Source organism: Telopea speciosissima, chromosome 4 (genome assembly GCF_018873765.1).
Source record: "Telopea speciosissima isolate NSW1024214 ecotype Mountain lineage chromosome 4, Tspe_v1, whole genome shotgun sequence".
NCBI lineage: Eukaryota > Viridiplantae > Streptophyta > Magnoliopsida > Proteales > Proteaceae > Telopea > Telopea speciosissima.
Window position 1 is genome coordinate 29,501,199 of NC_057919.1, and position 16,104 is coordinate 29,517,302.

The 16,104-nt window shown below is 37.4% G+C and overlaps 1 protein-coding gene across 3 annotated transcripts in view; it reads left to right on the plus strand.

Moving 5' to 3' along the window:
- The first annotated feature begins 203 nt into the window (after positions 1 to 203).
- The window catches only part of LOC122660188 (amino acid transporter AVT1A), a 53,601-nt gene continuing 37,700 nt past the window's right edge, over positions 204 to 16,104 (plus strand). For 2 of the 3 annotated variants that reach the window (XM_043855388.1, XM_043855390.1), the window contains exons 1-10: positions 204 to 393; positions 10,929 to 11,212; positions 11,857 to 12,071; positions 12,473 to 12,496; positions 12,603 to 12,783; positions 12,882 to 13,101; positions 13,177 to 13,312; positions 13,429 to 13,448; positions 13,557 to 13,702; positions 14,739 to 14,782. In XM_043855388.1, the coding sequence (XP_043711323.1) occupies positions 206 to 393; positions 10,929 to 11,212; positions 11,857 to 12,071; positions 12,473 to 12,496; positions 12,603 to 12,783; positions 12,882 to 13,101; positions 13,177 to 13,312; positions 13,429 to 13,448; positions 13,557 to 13,702; positions 14,739 to 14,782 (1,458 nt within the window). In that variant the 5' untranslated portion in view covers positions 204 to 205. Of the gene's footprint in view, positions 394 to 10,157; positions 10,323 to 10,928; positions 11,213 to 11,856; positions 12,072 to 12,472; positions 12,497 to 12,602; positions 12,784 to 12,881; positions 13,102 to 13,176; positions 13,313 to 13,428; positions 13,449 to 13,556; positions 13,703 to 14,738; positions 14,783 to 16,104 lie in introns of those variants that run through there. The other variant, XM_043855389.1, reaches the window with a different exon arrangement.

A 16,104-nucleotide genomic window follows, 5' to 3' on the forward strand; every position in this document is an offset into this window, starting at 1 on the left:
CTACCAATGGGTGATCTCTCATTCAATCAAATTATCTGTATTCCACGAAGTTTTTTAAATCATGCTCCCACGTTGTTTTTACTATCGTAGAGAATTCAAGAAATCCAATCAAAACGATCTATATAAATTCTGAACATTTTAGGGCTTTTTTATCGCTTTTGGTTTCTGCAAGTTCTTGGGTGGCTCGGTGGTGTTATTTGCAGAGATGATGAAGGAGAAAGATTCTGAGTTTTTCATGGAGAACGGTATGGATGATGAAGAGACAGGAGAAGACTGCAATGGTAACATTAGCAATAGCAGCGATGGAGAGGCAGAGGAGAAAAGTCAGAAAGGGAGTAGTAGTTCGAGTTCGTTGTCTCCTTTCTCTTCCCAGCAATGGCCCCGGAGTTACAGGTGAGTCTCTGTATTTGGATTCTGTTTCATTTGAACTCCATTGGGTTTTCTTTATGTATTAAGATCAGTTGTGATTGGTGATCTGGTTTGGGTGGTGGTCACTACTCCTTGCCCTTTTTTTTTCTTCTCGAGCGCATCACTGTTGGATGTCTCATCTGTCAGATATCGAGCTTTCAGCCCCGAACTGCACTTTTAGGTGCTAGAGAGGATCCAAATCCGTTATCTTCTTATTCATTCAACCTTCATCTCCTTTTTCTCTGTCTCCCTCTCTCCTCCTATTTTCTCTCCACCTCTCTCTCTCTGTGGAGATACAAACTAGTTGTAGGGGAAGGAAAGAAATTAACTTGAAGAGGGAAAAGAGGAAAGAAAATGCTGGCTTCGAGGGCAGCGGCCTCCTAGAATAGAAAAGGGATGAGAGAAGAGATTTGATTAATTCTTTTCATACCCATTACATCGTAATGGACCACCCATCCTTTTATAACAATCACCCCAGTCCCCAGCTACCCAACTTGCTTAACCATGTAGCAAACTATAAGATTTTCCTACCCAACAGATTTACCCAATTACCTCAAGAGCAGTCATAACAGACCCCACCTCCTCTCTCTCTCTCTCTCTCACTTTTCTCCTAGAGTTTATACACGCATGAATAGATATTCCATATCTCTAGTATTATTACCTTTCCATTTTTTAAAGTAGTTTCCTTGTAAAGGCTGGAATTTAGGAACTAAGAAAATTTTGCTGCAATCCGGGTTGCAGGAATATTCCTGCTACCTGATTCACAGCCAAAGCAACAGAATCTAAAAGGGTATATTGAAAATAACTAAAATCTATGAGGGTATTTATGAATCAAAGGGAAAGTGAATTATTTCATTTCTTTGGCTGCAAGCCCGAGTAGCAGCAGGAACATTCCTGCAACCTGGATAGCAGCAAAATTTCTTTTCCTGATGGGATTCTCTTTACTTTCCAATTCAATTAATGCAACATGCTGGCTGAAATATCCAAGAGCATGCTGAATTCATCAGCTAAGTGCTCTAGCCGAAACCATTGTCCAAAGAAGCTGACTCATCACCTAAACATGTTGTTTGATTCAGATAACTATCTCTTGTATCCTTATCCAATTCAAAGATTAACACTAGACTCCAAACTTAGAACCTATTTTTGTTTTGATAAATAAGATTAGAACCTGTCGACTACTACTAAAAATTGCAAGACTTTAAATAATACCAACATATAATAATTAGGTGTACCCTTGACATGCATTATTATTGGATATTTTTATTTTCATTTTATGGCATGTGGCATGTATGTTTTGTGCCTTAAGGAATTGATTAAATGGTACCAGTGTTATTGGTCTATTGGATTAGTGGACTGGTTTTGTGGATGATTATTCGAATGAGCCACTTTGTAGTCCTCGAGTTGACTGCACTCTTCGTGATTCACTACATGCTTAGGTGTGTATAAACTGTAACTGGATCATGATGGGTTTGAGGGGTACAAGTCAAATTTTTTTTCCTCCAAACTATGGGAGACAAAAGGACTAGTCTCTCGATGATTAGTGTACATAAGGTATATAAAGTCCTTCCATGAAAAGTCCTCGTGTATGTTGAGTGTTGATCTTAGTGTTTGATGTTCCATTGCCAGTGACTTGACAATTATGGAAGTGTACGTGTACCTATAAACTGAAAATTTAGAACGATTTAGCATAAAAGGTTTTGCATGAAAATGTTTTTTAGTTGTTAGTGAAGGCGATCAACATAGATCCGTGGAAGCATGGTAGGATCGATTTTATCAATGGAGAATGCTATTAAATTATCTAGAACAACACGAGAATTGATCGTTACCTAGAGTTTCACAGATGTAAGACCTCCAACCGATGATAGCCCTTTTTCAGTTGTTCCACGCACTACGCAAAGCTTGGCGTTCCCACACGATCAAGCCAACTCCTCCACATACAAGGGTTCTCAAAACCCAAGCTTTCTCCAAGATCAAACACCAAGAGAGGGAGAGAAAGAGAGAACGGTTCTAGGGAGGGGAGTGCTCCACCGAATTTCCAAGGATGAGAGAGTGTTTCTTGAATTTTGGCAAGCTCATGAATATATGTGATTTACCATCTTACTCCCAAATTGGTAGCACACATGGGCAAGGAATATTGAGTTTTCTATTGGGACTCAATCACCAACCCATCTAATCTTTCCCATCAAGGAAAGATCCCTATTGCTAGAGGAATCCAATATTGGGTCCAATATCCAATATTGACCAAACATCTTTCCTTTTCTAACAATCTCCTCCATCCTACTGTAAGATCTAATCTTACAAGAGGATCACGAAAAGGAAATCATGATCAGCCGTGCTGTGTAAATGAATGGAACCGAAAGGAAAGGGATAGGATCGTAATGGGATTCTACTCGGCTTCTAAAGTGTCCAATCACCAAAGATGCCAAAGAGAGTGTAACAGTCAACGCCCAAGGTAAGTAATTAAGACACCCATTAGTCCCCCACAAAACAATGTTGCATGGTTCAATATAAGGCATGTATTCAAGACTGTCAATCCTCAATGAACTGATACGCCGATCGAGAGATTCAATTACCTTGATTGGATCGAGGAAAAATATTTCAAACAAAATGTTTAAGAAAATAGATAATGGTTTGTAAATATATATCAAAAAACATTTCAAAAATATTTTGAAAATGCTAACTGATCCAGATTTGTGTCCAATCCTGTATAGAATACTCTTCTCAACATATTCCCAATGTATGGGCTGTGGATTCCATGTTGGGCATCTCTTTCGAATACAGTCAGACACTGTGAATCTAGTGCATCGATATATAGTCAGAGAGACATCAACCGTTGGTGCACCAAAACACACAACATCTGAATACAACGATAAGGACCCCTTAGGTCAAGGGACCAATCGAGAACTACTTAAGAGAATCTCATTCTCTTTATAAACTGGCAGTACACTACATGTGAAATTCTTAAGTGATCTAGTCCAATGTACATACCGTATGTACACTCATACTTGTATCTTAGAAAAGTAACCTTCCTAAGCACACACAATGTGACCACCATGCCGGATAGGATGTTTAGTCCCATCCCTAGTAGTGAACAATTTTAGGTATGAATACCTATGAACAACAACTGCATGCAAATAAAAAATTAAATTGATTAATTCAAAAAGAGTTTGTACATCAGTGCCAATTACCCATAAACTTTATCCCCATGTTCCCAACATGTTTCTAAAAAACAATAGGATATAATGCTTTAGTCATAGGGTCAGATAAATTATCTGCCGTGTCAACTTTAGCTATGGTTATGCCACCACGCTGAATGATCTCATGAATCAAGTGTTACTTCCGCTCTACATGCTTATTCCTTTAATGAACTCTTGGTTCCTTTGCTTGTGCTATAGCTCCCTTGTTGTCACATAACAATGGTATGAGTTGCTCCACTAGCTCAGACACCACCCCTAAGTAGGTCAAGAATTTCTTGAGCCAGACACCTTCTTTGGCTGCTTCACTAGCTGCCAAGTCTTCAGCTTCTGTTGTGGAATCGGCTGTTGACTTTTGTTTGGCACTCCTCCAAATCACTGCACCACCACCAATCATAAAGGCCATCCCAGAGGTGGACTTTCTGTCATCCTTGTCAGTTTGGAAGTCCGAATCGGTATATCCAACTACTGACAACTGATCACAATCATAAACAAGAAAGTAATCATTGGTCCTCCTTAGATACTTGAGGATCCCCTTGACAACTGTCCAATGTTCTTATCCCGGATTGGATTGATATCGGCTCATAATCCCCAAAGCGTGATAAATGTCAGGTCTGGTACACAACATGGCATACATTAGACTTTCTACTGCCGAAGCATAGGGAACTCTTTTCATAGCCTCCACATCCTCAGAAGTTTGAAGGTATTGTGACTTGGAAAGACTGATTCCATGTCTGAGAGGCACATTACCTCTCTTAGAATCCTGCATATTGAACCTGTTAAGCACTTTGTCAATGTAGGTGGATTGTGACAATCCCAACATCCTCTTCTTGTAATCTCTCACAAGCGTAATTCCTAAGATGTAACTGGCTTCACCCAAATCTTTCATTGAGAACGTTTTGGATAACCACATTTTTACAGATGAAAGTAACTCCACATCCTTCCCAATGAGAAGTATATCATCCACATATAGGACAAGGAAACAGACGGCACCCCCACAAATTTTCTTATACACGTATGGTTCATCAATGTTCTGCTCAAACTCAAATTCCTTGATAGTTTGATTAAAACGGATGTTCCAGCTTCTAGAAGCCTGTTTCAGTCCATAAATGGACCTCAACAACCTACATAACTTGTTTTCCACCCTTAGGGAAGCATAACCCTCTAGTTGATCCGTGTATATGACCTCATCAAGATATCTGTTAAGGAAAGCGGTCTGTACATCCATCTACCAGATCTCATAATCATAGTATGTAGCAATCGATAATAGAATCCGAATGGATTTAATCATCGCTACTGGTGAGAAGGTCTCATCATAGTCGATACCCTCTTTCTGAGTATATCCCTTCGCAACCAGTCTCGCCTTGAAACGTTCCACCTTTCCATCCATACCTCTCTTCCTCTTGAAGATCTATTTACAGCCAATGGTTTTCACCCCTTGTGGCAGATCCTTAAGAGTTCAGGCATGGTTAGAATGCATGGAGTCTATTTCAGAGCGCATTGCTTCCTTCCATTAATCTGAGTCAACATCCTTTAGAGCCTCAACATAAGTATAAAGATCCGTGTTTGAACAATCAGACACCATGTGAAATTCTTCCACACTTTGATCCTTCTCTGTGAGAAGATTCAAATGAGTTGGTGGTTGTATAGACTCCCACTCCGTCTAGGCTCTTGAGGCTGTTGCTCATCAGTGGATACGTTGGCTGAAATTTCTGTGGGTGCAGAGGGTAGCTGGTCATTAGATATTTCCTTTATGACCATTGGATCCGATCTTGGTGAGACCATGTCATCCTCTAGAAATGTCGCATGCTTACTAACTATAACCTTCTGATTCACCGAGTCATAGAAATAGTAGTAGCCTATTGTAGTCTTAGGGTATCCAAGGAAATAACATCTGTCTGTACGAGATTTCAACTTATTCGTCTGTTCCTTCCGCACATGTACTATGCAACCCCACACCCTGATATGTTGGAGACTAGGCTTGCGCCTATACCACAATTCAAAAGGTGTCTTGGGCATAGATTTTGTGGGAACCCTGTTCAGTATATAGATGGCAGTTTCTAGTGCAAAACCCCAAAAACTTAACAGTAATTTTGAATAACTCAACATGGATTGAACCATGTCCAACAAGGTTTGATTTCGCCTTTCTGAGACTCCATTCTGTTGAGGTGCCCCAGGGGCCGTCAATTGAGATACTATCCCAGCTTCTTTCGGATAGTCCCTAAACTCATTTGATAAATACTCTCCTCCTCAATTAGATCAAAGGCACTTGATGTAACTATCCAACTATTTTTCAACTTCCACTCGAAATTCTTTGAATTTATCAAAAGTTTCCGACTTGCAATGCATCAAGTATATATAACCATAACGAAAGTAATCATCAGTGAAGGTTACGAAGTATTCGTAACCATACCTCGCTGGAATATTAATGGGCCCACACACATCCGAGTATACCAATTCTAACACAGTTTGGGCTCTTCTTTCTTTATTTGAGAAGGGTTCCTTGGTCATCTTTCCTTGTAGACATGACTCACAGGTTGGATAAGGTTCTACCTTCGAAGAATCTAAAGGTCCATCTTTTACCAGTCTGCTTATCCTATCTACTCCAATATGACCTAACCTTAAGTGCCAAAGATATGTTGAATTATCTTAGGCTGATTCTCTTTTTATAGATGTATTGGAGATTTCGTTCACATCAAAAACCGGTTTTAGGAGAGATAATCCGTTATCTATTAAGTCAGTAGTAACAAAAGAATTTTTAAATCGAACAGTCAACTTATCACCAAATAGAAAAGTATAACCATCCATCACTAGCTTACTAATAGAAACAATGTTCCTCCTAAACAAGGGAACATAAAACCAACCTCTCAAGATCAAAGTAACTTTATTGTTAAAATATAAAGTAAAATCTCCAACGGGCTCAGTAATGGCCTCAGCTCCAGTACCCGTTCTCAGACGAACTTCATCCTTACTTAGCCTTCTTGTCAGCTTAAACCCCTGCAACATGTTGCAAATATGGGCGAAAGACCTGAAGTCCACCAACCATGTATTAGTAGGTTCCTCCGACAAATTAGACTCATAAAGGATTAAAGTTTCAAAAATACCTTTTTCTGGCTTCTTTTTCTGAGTAGCCAGAAAAGCTCGACATTCCTTTTTCCAATGCCCGTCCTTCTTGCAATAGAAATAAGTTTCTTTTTTCTTGTTCTTCTGAGTTCCCTTTGACTCAACCTTAAGGGGTTTCCCCTTGTCAGTCTTATTTTTCTTCTTCTTACCCTTAGGCTTAGAAGAAGAAGGCTTCTCTTCTGTGGTCAAAACCTCCACTTTCTGCTTTTTGAATGCAACCTCTACCTCTTGCAACATGTTGCCCATCTCAGGATGTTCGATGGAGAGTTTATTCATTAACAATAAACGATCCGTAGATATCATGAGACAAAGAGTGGAAGATAACATCCGTCTTATAATTCAGCTTAAAAGACTTCCCAAGGTTCTTTAGATCTTGGAACAAGTTTCACATTTTCATCATATGATCTATAACTGGAGTTCCTTGGGCCATCTTCGTGCCATGGAGAAGTGTCACTAGTTGATGATGGTCATGTCTTTCTTTTTTTCCATACATCTCCTTCAACTCCTCCATCATATCCTTTGTCAAGTACAAATCTTTGACAGAATTAGCGATGGTCTTTTCCACAGAGTTCAATACGAGGAGTTTGACCTTAGAATTGTCCTGACGAAACAACTCATAGGCCGCTTTAGCAACAGGGTCTTCGTTTTGAGGGAATTCAGGTTCATCTTGCTCAATGACTGACATCAGACCTTCTGCAGTCAGGAGTAACTTGATGTTCCTCCTCTAGTCAACGTAGTTTGGGCCGGTCAAAATATGGTCTTTTATGAGGGTAGCATAATTGATTTGGGTCAACATAGTATAAAATCTACACGATGTACAAAATAACGATTAGCATGATCGACAACCATTGAAAAACGAGGTAAGAACAATCAATGGTCAATCACACCCTAAGCTTCCCTCTGGCTTATAGGGTATGAATTGGAACTTATCAACCCTTATGCTCTTGACTTAGCATATCAAAGTTCATCATTTGCATGTTGGTTGAGTGGACTATTCTGTCCGTCACTTAGGCTTCCAATGTGATTTAGCCACCTGAGTGTCATGCCCATTCCTATCGGCTGACATACACTACACTAAAGTCATACCCTTAGTTTTGGAGGGAATTATGGTGTTTGTGGGTTAATGCCTACTATCGCAATACACGTACTACTGACTATATTTTCTACTTATCACATGTGAGATGGGTGTAGATAGTTTCATCAACCTATCCAAGTATTATCCTATCGGCATCTACAAGAGTAGATCGATGAAATTTCTACACTCACCAACTAAGGGAGGCCATGGGAATCCCACCAACCAGGGTTTCCCATAATACACTTGTTTTAAAATTGAGGGATTACGGGAATGCATAAAATCACAACCATACATCCAATGTATAAGCACATAAACACATCCATCCAAGGAAAATTAAATACCAATGATTATAAGATAACATCTTTAATCAACATAAGTTCACATCCAATGTAAATTCACTTTGATTACAAGATGGATGAGAGTAATCACAATCTCATATGTCACTCCCACACATAGCAATAATCATGTGATAATGTAGATGCAACTAAATATTACAGGAAAATAAATCCAAAATTATAAACAACTTGAACACTCCAAGTGAGCAAGTCCCTCCTTCTCTAATCTTCTTACCAATGAACCGTCAAGATCCTTGATCCATGATCAAAATCACGATCTCGATCTTATCATGATCATCAAGCGGTTACAACAAATAATATAAACTAGGGTAAATTACACATCACCCTCTGATTTTCAAACGAAACTCAGATCACCCCCTGATTTTTGAAAAAACTCAAATCACCTTTTGATTTAGACCCCAATATGACAAATTAGTCCCTACCGTTAGTTTTATGTTATTAAGTGATGATGTCAGCTAGTTAAATAAATTTAAATCCCTAAACTACTCTTGACTAATGTTGAAGATGAAAGAATGGTAGTATTGTAAATTTAATTCTAATGCTTTAGTATAAGGATAAAATAGTCCTTTCACACCGATAACTAACAGCAGACTAATACTGTTACTGTAGAGGGAGTGATTTGAGTTTTTTCAAAAACCAGGGGGTGATCTGAGTTTCGTCTGAAAACCCGGGGGTGATGTGTAATTTATTATCCTATAAACTAATTTAAAATTATTACAACCCTTTAAATATAAATAAAACTTAGGAAACCAGTTCACCAATTTGAACTGTCTGAAGGGGAATTATATAACCTTTACATAAGAGATGGGGAGAAGAATGAAAAAATAATAATTGCATCCAAAACCACATCCATGCCATGCCTAGCACACACATCCATGTAATACATATAAATTATTAAATCCCATAACCATGGTCCTCATTATATATATGATGCTCAAATATTATAGATTCTATATTTTATGTGAAAAATGCTAAAAACATATAAAAACACCATTACCATAACTAAACATGTCACAATGGCCATGAACATCTAATGCCCATCATGATTTAATCAATACCACATACATGCTTATCAAAAAACCAATAAAATAAGTCATTATATAAAATGGTGAAGATGGATGAAGAGAAAAATCTCTTGTCCCATCTTCCCCAATGAGTCTCCTTTCAAAAAACCCTTGAAATTGATTTTTTTTTTTTTTTTTTAATATGCTTGCTGTCCATCAAGGCAACCCATGGGAAAAAGACAAGGGGACCATCCTCTTTCTAATAAAAAAAAAACTTGAAAACATTTTATTTTTTTCCAATCGTAAAACAATGATACATGGCAATCATGCACGTATTTAAATCGAACAGATGAACCAATCATCTGCACCAGTGCACCAAAAAAGCCCTTCTAAATTAGTCAGAATCCGACGATCCGAATCGGTCAATCGGCCAATCGGATTCCAATTTTTGAAACCGTGGGTGGACCATCCTCAAACAACTTGACCCACACAAAGAGTCAAAGATTCCAAAATCCATCCATGGTTTAAAATCTAAACACCTTTATCTAAATCTAAAGGTCTTGGATGATTTTTTGTAGTTCACAGAACTAAGGTGCCACGTGATTAGAGGAGGAGTGATTTGCATGTGGATGGCTTGCCAGGCGTACGAGAATGTTCTCGTGAACCTGAGTGGGCCTCGCGTTTGGCATCGTTTGTAATAGAAAGAACAGCTCATTCGCGCCTCCGCAGCGTTCCGTTACTCCATATTCCATAGCCACACAATGCTTCCAAAACCAGAAGCTAAATTTAAAATTTTCTGTACTCGGAAGGTTTTTAAAACATGCTCTCACGTCGTTTTTCCTGTCCAAGAGAATTCGAGAAATCCAATCAAAACGACCAATATAAATTCTGAACATTTTAGGGGTTTTTTTTTTTTTTCGCTTTTGGTTTCTGCAAGTTCCTTGGGTGGCTCGGTGGTGTTATTTGCGGAGAAGGTGAAGGAGAAAAGATTCTGAGTTTTTTTCATGGAGAACGATATGGATGAAGAGATAGGCGAAGACTTCAATCGTAGCATTAGCAGTAGCAGCAGAGATGGAGAGGCAGAGGAGGAAAGTCTGATCGGGAGTATCAGTTCGGTTTCGTCGACTCCTTTCGTTTCCCAGCAATGGCCCCAGAGTTACAGGTGGGCCTATTTATTTGGATTCCGTTTCATTTGATCTCCATTGGATATGCTTTGGAATTTTGGGTTTTCTTTATGTATTAAGAGCAGCTGTGATTGCTGATCTGGTTTGGGTGGTGGTCACTGTTAGACCAATGCTGTTCAATATTTGAAGATAGTCGATAGGTCTTGAGAATATCTTGTAATGCAATTTGTTTGAATTCACCTAGTCACACTCGAAGCTAAGTCTTTTAAATCCATTGATATTCAAATTTGTATCTGATTCTATAGAGTTTGGACCATATTGAATTCCCTTTTTGAATATAAATGACCTGTTGATTGCTTATGATGTGATATACTCAAAATGGTCCTTCTTTTTCAATTTTCTGTTTCTTTAGTTGGAAATGATGAGCAATAAATGTTCAATTGGTTGCGTACTAGACAATTTTTTCTGTTTGTTGATTGAATGAATGAAGAAATCCGATCAATTTGAAGTTGAGATGAGCTTTTGGACATTATATGTGTTGCTCATTGATTGTATGAGGAAATCCATTCAATATGAATTTGATGTGAGCTTTTTAACATCCTGTATGACGCTGGTTTAAGTTCTTATATGTAATTTTATGTCAGGGAAACTACTGATTCCTACACGATAGCTGCGTCTCCAATCGTCACTAGCCTCATTCGGGTCCCTAGTATTAGGTATTCTAGTTTCGACCTTGGTACCAAAAGTAATCTGGACATCGATGGAAAATCTCCATTGCTGCCCGACTATGAAAGATTACATCAGGGAAAAGATGAATCAGAATCAAGAATCCAGTCAATTTTGTCGGAGAAGTCCTACATGCATGAGCAGCTGAGTGGAGAACTACCGATTGGTTATGGATGTAGCTTAACTCAGACGGTCTTCAATGGTAAAGTGCATCATCTAAGTGCTCTATCAACAACGATTACTGATATTTTTCTGAATACTATTATGTAACAAATTTTTTTTTTAATTTTTATTTTTCTCATAATTTTATAGTTTAGAGAAATGACAGGAACTGTTAATCAACATGATTAGGTGTCTTCTTTAATTCTGGAAAATTGCATAAAAATATTTCAGGAAATTCATGCAAAAGTCATAGGTTTTCCAGGGGCTACATGAGCTAGCACCGATCTCTTGCCATTTTCTTTTCCTCTATCCTGGAATTGCCCCCTCCCCCCCCCCCCCACCCAAAAAAAAAAAAAGAACAAACTTTATACTTCTGCTATGTTTCCTCTTGGAAAATATCCCAATATTTACATTTTATGCTATTTGTATTTTACCTATAATAAAACATAGGTTTCCAACTTTTCATCCTTTTGGTTTTGTGTTGGAGTATATTATATTTATGTTGTTATTTTGGGGCAATGGTAAATATATAGGCTGCTGCACTTCTTTAATGGGATTCGCTTGTGACAAAAATTCTTTATAATGTGAAATTGTGCTACTTGTATGCCCTCTCTGAAATGCCTTTTAACTGTTTGATTTCGTGAGGGATTTTGTTTTCTTTTAATTTCTGTTGTTTTTGCACAGGGATAAATGTCTTGGCTGGTGTTGGGCTTCTTTCTACACCATTTACTGTGAAAGAAGCTGGTTGGGCAAGTTTGGGTATCCTACTCATTTTTGCTGCTGTTTGTTGTTGTACGGGCATTTTCTTAAAATACTGTTTTGAAAGCAAGGAAGGTATTTTGACCTACCCGGATATTGGAGAAGCTGCATTTGGGAGATTCGGGCGGCTTTTCATATCAGTGAGTTTTGCCTCACTGTAAATTTCAATTAACTTTTGAAGAAAAAGAGCATTTTCTGTTGATCAAGTTAACACAAGTTATTATGGTATTTTCTGACACACCAATTTTCGCTTGATAAATATGGTCTTTTCTTCAGTTCTATATTAGATACTGGTGGATGCGCAATTTATCCTTTTTCTAGTTTTTATGGTATATGTAACTACTACATGCATCATTTTCCTTTCATGGCATATCAGCATCTGGGGAGAAAATTTTTTTTCTTCTATTTGAGATACTTCGAGGATTATAGTATTGGAAACAATATTAGGATCTTATTGACTTACAATTTGGTCATTTTAGTTATATTAATTTTCTTTTTCTGAGCTTTCTGATGCAGTTGTTTTCTTTGACTTCTAATGCAGATCATTTTGTACACTGAGCTATATGTAAGTGAAGCACAGATCCTGATTCTACTGATTCTTTGGACCAGCTCACCACATGCTATTACAAACCCTAACAGAATTATGAGATTTATTTGTTCCATGAATGCAGTCATATTGTGTGGAATTTATTATTCTGGAAGGTGATAATCTTACAAGGCTATTCCCCGGAACTTCTTTGGATTGGAATGGGTTTCATTTGGACTCTCTGCACTTCTTTGGAATTTTAACTGCTCTTATTGTTCTACCAACTGTTTGGTTGAAGGATCTCCGTGTGATTTCTTTACTTTCAGGTGCAATGGAATCTCTGTATCAAGCTCTAAGGAATTATGCAGTTTCAGACTTTTCAATGTGCAGCCTTATCTTATCATACTTTATTTTATTCTTGCAGCTGGTGGAGTGATTGCAACAATTTTGATAGTTGTTTCAGTCTTTTTTGTTGGTACCTTTGATGGGATTGGGTTCCATCAAACAGGTCCTGCGCTGAACTGGAGTGGTGTCCCATTTGTTGTCGGGGTATATGGGTTCTGCTATTCTGGGCATTCAGTGTTTCCAAATGTTTACCAGTCAATGTCTGATAAGACACAGTATAACAAGGCATTGATAATATGGTATGAAAACCCTTATCTTCTTGTGTAGGATGGGCGTTTTGCTTGACCTTTTCCTTAGACACTTTTTTTCTGCAGCTTTATCTTGTGTACTGCAATATATGGAGGTGTTGGGATCATGGGATATCTCATGTTTGGTCAAGGTACTCTGTCTCAGATAACTTTGAATATGCCAAACCATTCTTTTGCTTCCAAAGTTGCTTTGTGGACAACAGTAAGTATTAGATTCTGATATATCCACTCATGTTCTGAGTAACAATCAATGCATCCTCCTTTCTTGATGATTTCTGCATTTATACTCTTTTTCTCCTTTTTTTTTCTGTTGCCCAGGTTATCAATCCTTTCACAAAGTATCCTTTTGTCTACTAAATGTAAAAGGACCAACTTATTTGGAAACTTCAATTACAGTAGATCCTTTTTCAGTAGCAATTTCAATGCATTTCCTTATCAGCCAACAGATATGCTTTGTTGATGAATCCGTTGGCCAGGGGTTTGGAGGAGCTTCTTCCTGCTAGATTCTCTAATGAAACTTGGTGTTTTATTCTACTGAAAACCGGACTTGTCGTTTCAACTGTTTGCGTTGCTTTTCTTTTGCCATTTTTTGGTATGTTACATAATGTGAACTTAATTTCCATCCTTTTTATTAAATATGTGAAGTAGTCTCAGATATGAAGGAACTGATCTGCAAGAATCCATGTTGTCTTTCCTTTACACCAACTTTTGATGAGGTCTATAATTTTTTTTGGATTATTTGTAATAAACATTTTTAATAAGAGAAAGGTTTGCTTGCACATGCAGAAATTGTCACTGGAGCCAATTTTTTGCATATATAATTTGTATTAACCACAATGCATAAGCAAATTTTTTTTTTTTTTTTTTGGGTCTCGTAACACGTTCTCCTTGGTTTTCTTTTTGGTTCTGAATTTCTTTCTGTTAAGATCTGTATCATTTCTTGTGCTCAATTAACATTCTAGATAAGAAGAAGCAGGATTTGTGTAGCTGACCACATTTAGTTGAATAAGGCTTAGTTGAGTTGTGTCTAGTTCACTTGATCTTTTGCATGTGATTTATTATCTATTATTATTCGTAAAAAAAAAAGTGTCGAATTTACATTTACTCATGTATCTTGCTATTCTCACTAAATAATCAATTTCAAGAAGCTTCTGACTGATTTAATACATATCCTTATAACATGCGCTCATGCATGTGTTTAATATGTATCAATGTAAGATAACTACAAATTTCAAACTGCTAATCAAACATATTATCATTTTTCTATATAATAAATACTGAATGAACTATTTATGTCAAAAAAGAATTATATTTTTCTTATAAATGTCTCTCCCATGTTTGTAAATGCATTCCTTGCATAGTCATGCTTACACACATGTGAAACATAAATCCAGCTCACAAAATGAATCAAAACAATAAAAATCTCAGCAAAGTTGGGATTATTAGCGACTGCAATGCTAAGAAATTCCATGATTGTGCATCCTGATATGTTTCTAATGTATAATTTTTGGAAAGGCATATTGCAACTTATGATTGAGTGCCATGATCATACATTTAAGTATTAAATGCTTTAATGCCTCAACTCTCGTAACAACAGAACTCATACATTGATGCTATTGCAATTGCAGGTCTTGTGATGGCTTTAATTGGTTCTCTCCTCAGCATACTTGTGGTAATTTCACACCTCTTTTTTTTTTTTTCACAGTGCTTGTGATTGGAACCACAATCAATGTTTCCCATCTAGGGTATTTTCACCATTCTTTAATGGTACTAGCAATCATCTGTCCTATTGACTACCCCTGGATGATCAGAGAAATGAATATGACTGAAAAATATATGGTCCTATTTCCATGCATGGGTCAAGTTTTATGTGCTGTTCTTAGAACATGTTCAATTGTTGAAGTGGCATCAATAAAAGACCTTAAGAGGTTGGAAGCTATGTTGCTATGTGAACACCTTAAAGGTTTAGGATTTTCTCTGTGCTTTCTGGTCAGATGTTTGATTCTGACTCTATAAACTTCTACCTTAAAATGGGAAGAAATAAAAAACAAAGAGACACTGTAATTTCCCGATAAATATAATAGTGTTAAACTTGGCATGGGCAAGAGCATGGCCTTCTTCCTTCCAATGGGCCATACTCTGTAGTTTCCATCTGTTACAAGGATCTTTTATTTTATTATTATCAGTTTTTTGCTGCCTATGATTTTTCCATGAAATAGTATTGTTAAAAGCTGTAAGACTTCGGTAAGGATGGTCTAGATAAGACATTACTCTATTTAGAACTGCATTATTTTTCAAAGGCCAAAATTTGTTCTACCTTGAGAAATACGAGGAACCATAGCATCCATTTTGAGGATTCTGTGCATACATGTAACATAATGAATGTCTTTGGACCAGATCTTGTTGAATGTATGTGAGAACATCTCATAACATTATAGGTTTTTCAATCACTGTAGAGGAATGTATCATATTTCTCTCGTGCAAGGGCTTACCGTACATAGTTTATTCGTTTTATTTAGACAGACATTTTTCTGATGACCAAACCTACTCAGGTTCTTTTGAGATTCCTTCCTAGATGGTTCTGCTTGGTTACCTACTGTAATTTCATTTGCTTGTAAACAAGCAAAGCCATTATGTGTTCCAGTATTCAGAATTTATGAATTGATTAGAGATTTGATCTGTCTGATGGTTTATGGCCGTAAGAACCCTAACATTATGGAATAGAAGCATTGTGTGCGGGTCCCATGTGGTCCTAGACCATTGTAGATGAATTGAGGCTCAACTGGTGACCCATTTTCTGACCTAAAATTACAGGTATAAAGATCATGTTGTAGAATTTCTTAATGGTATTTCAAAAGAACATACCATAGTGTTTACTGGATTTAGGGGGTTTTGGCCAAGCAAAGAATAAATCAATGTAGTCGGTCAAAGAATCTAGATTATGCCTCACCAATAGGGGCTCCACAAAGGCTAGGCCCCTGGGTGGGGGAGATA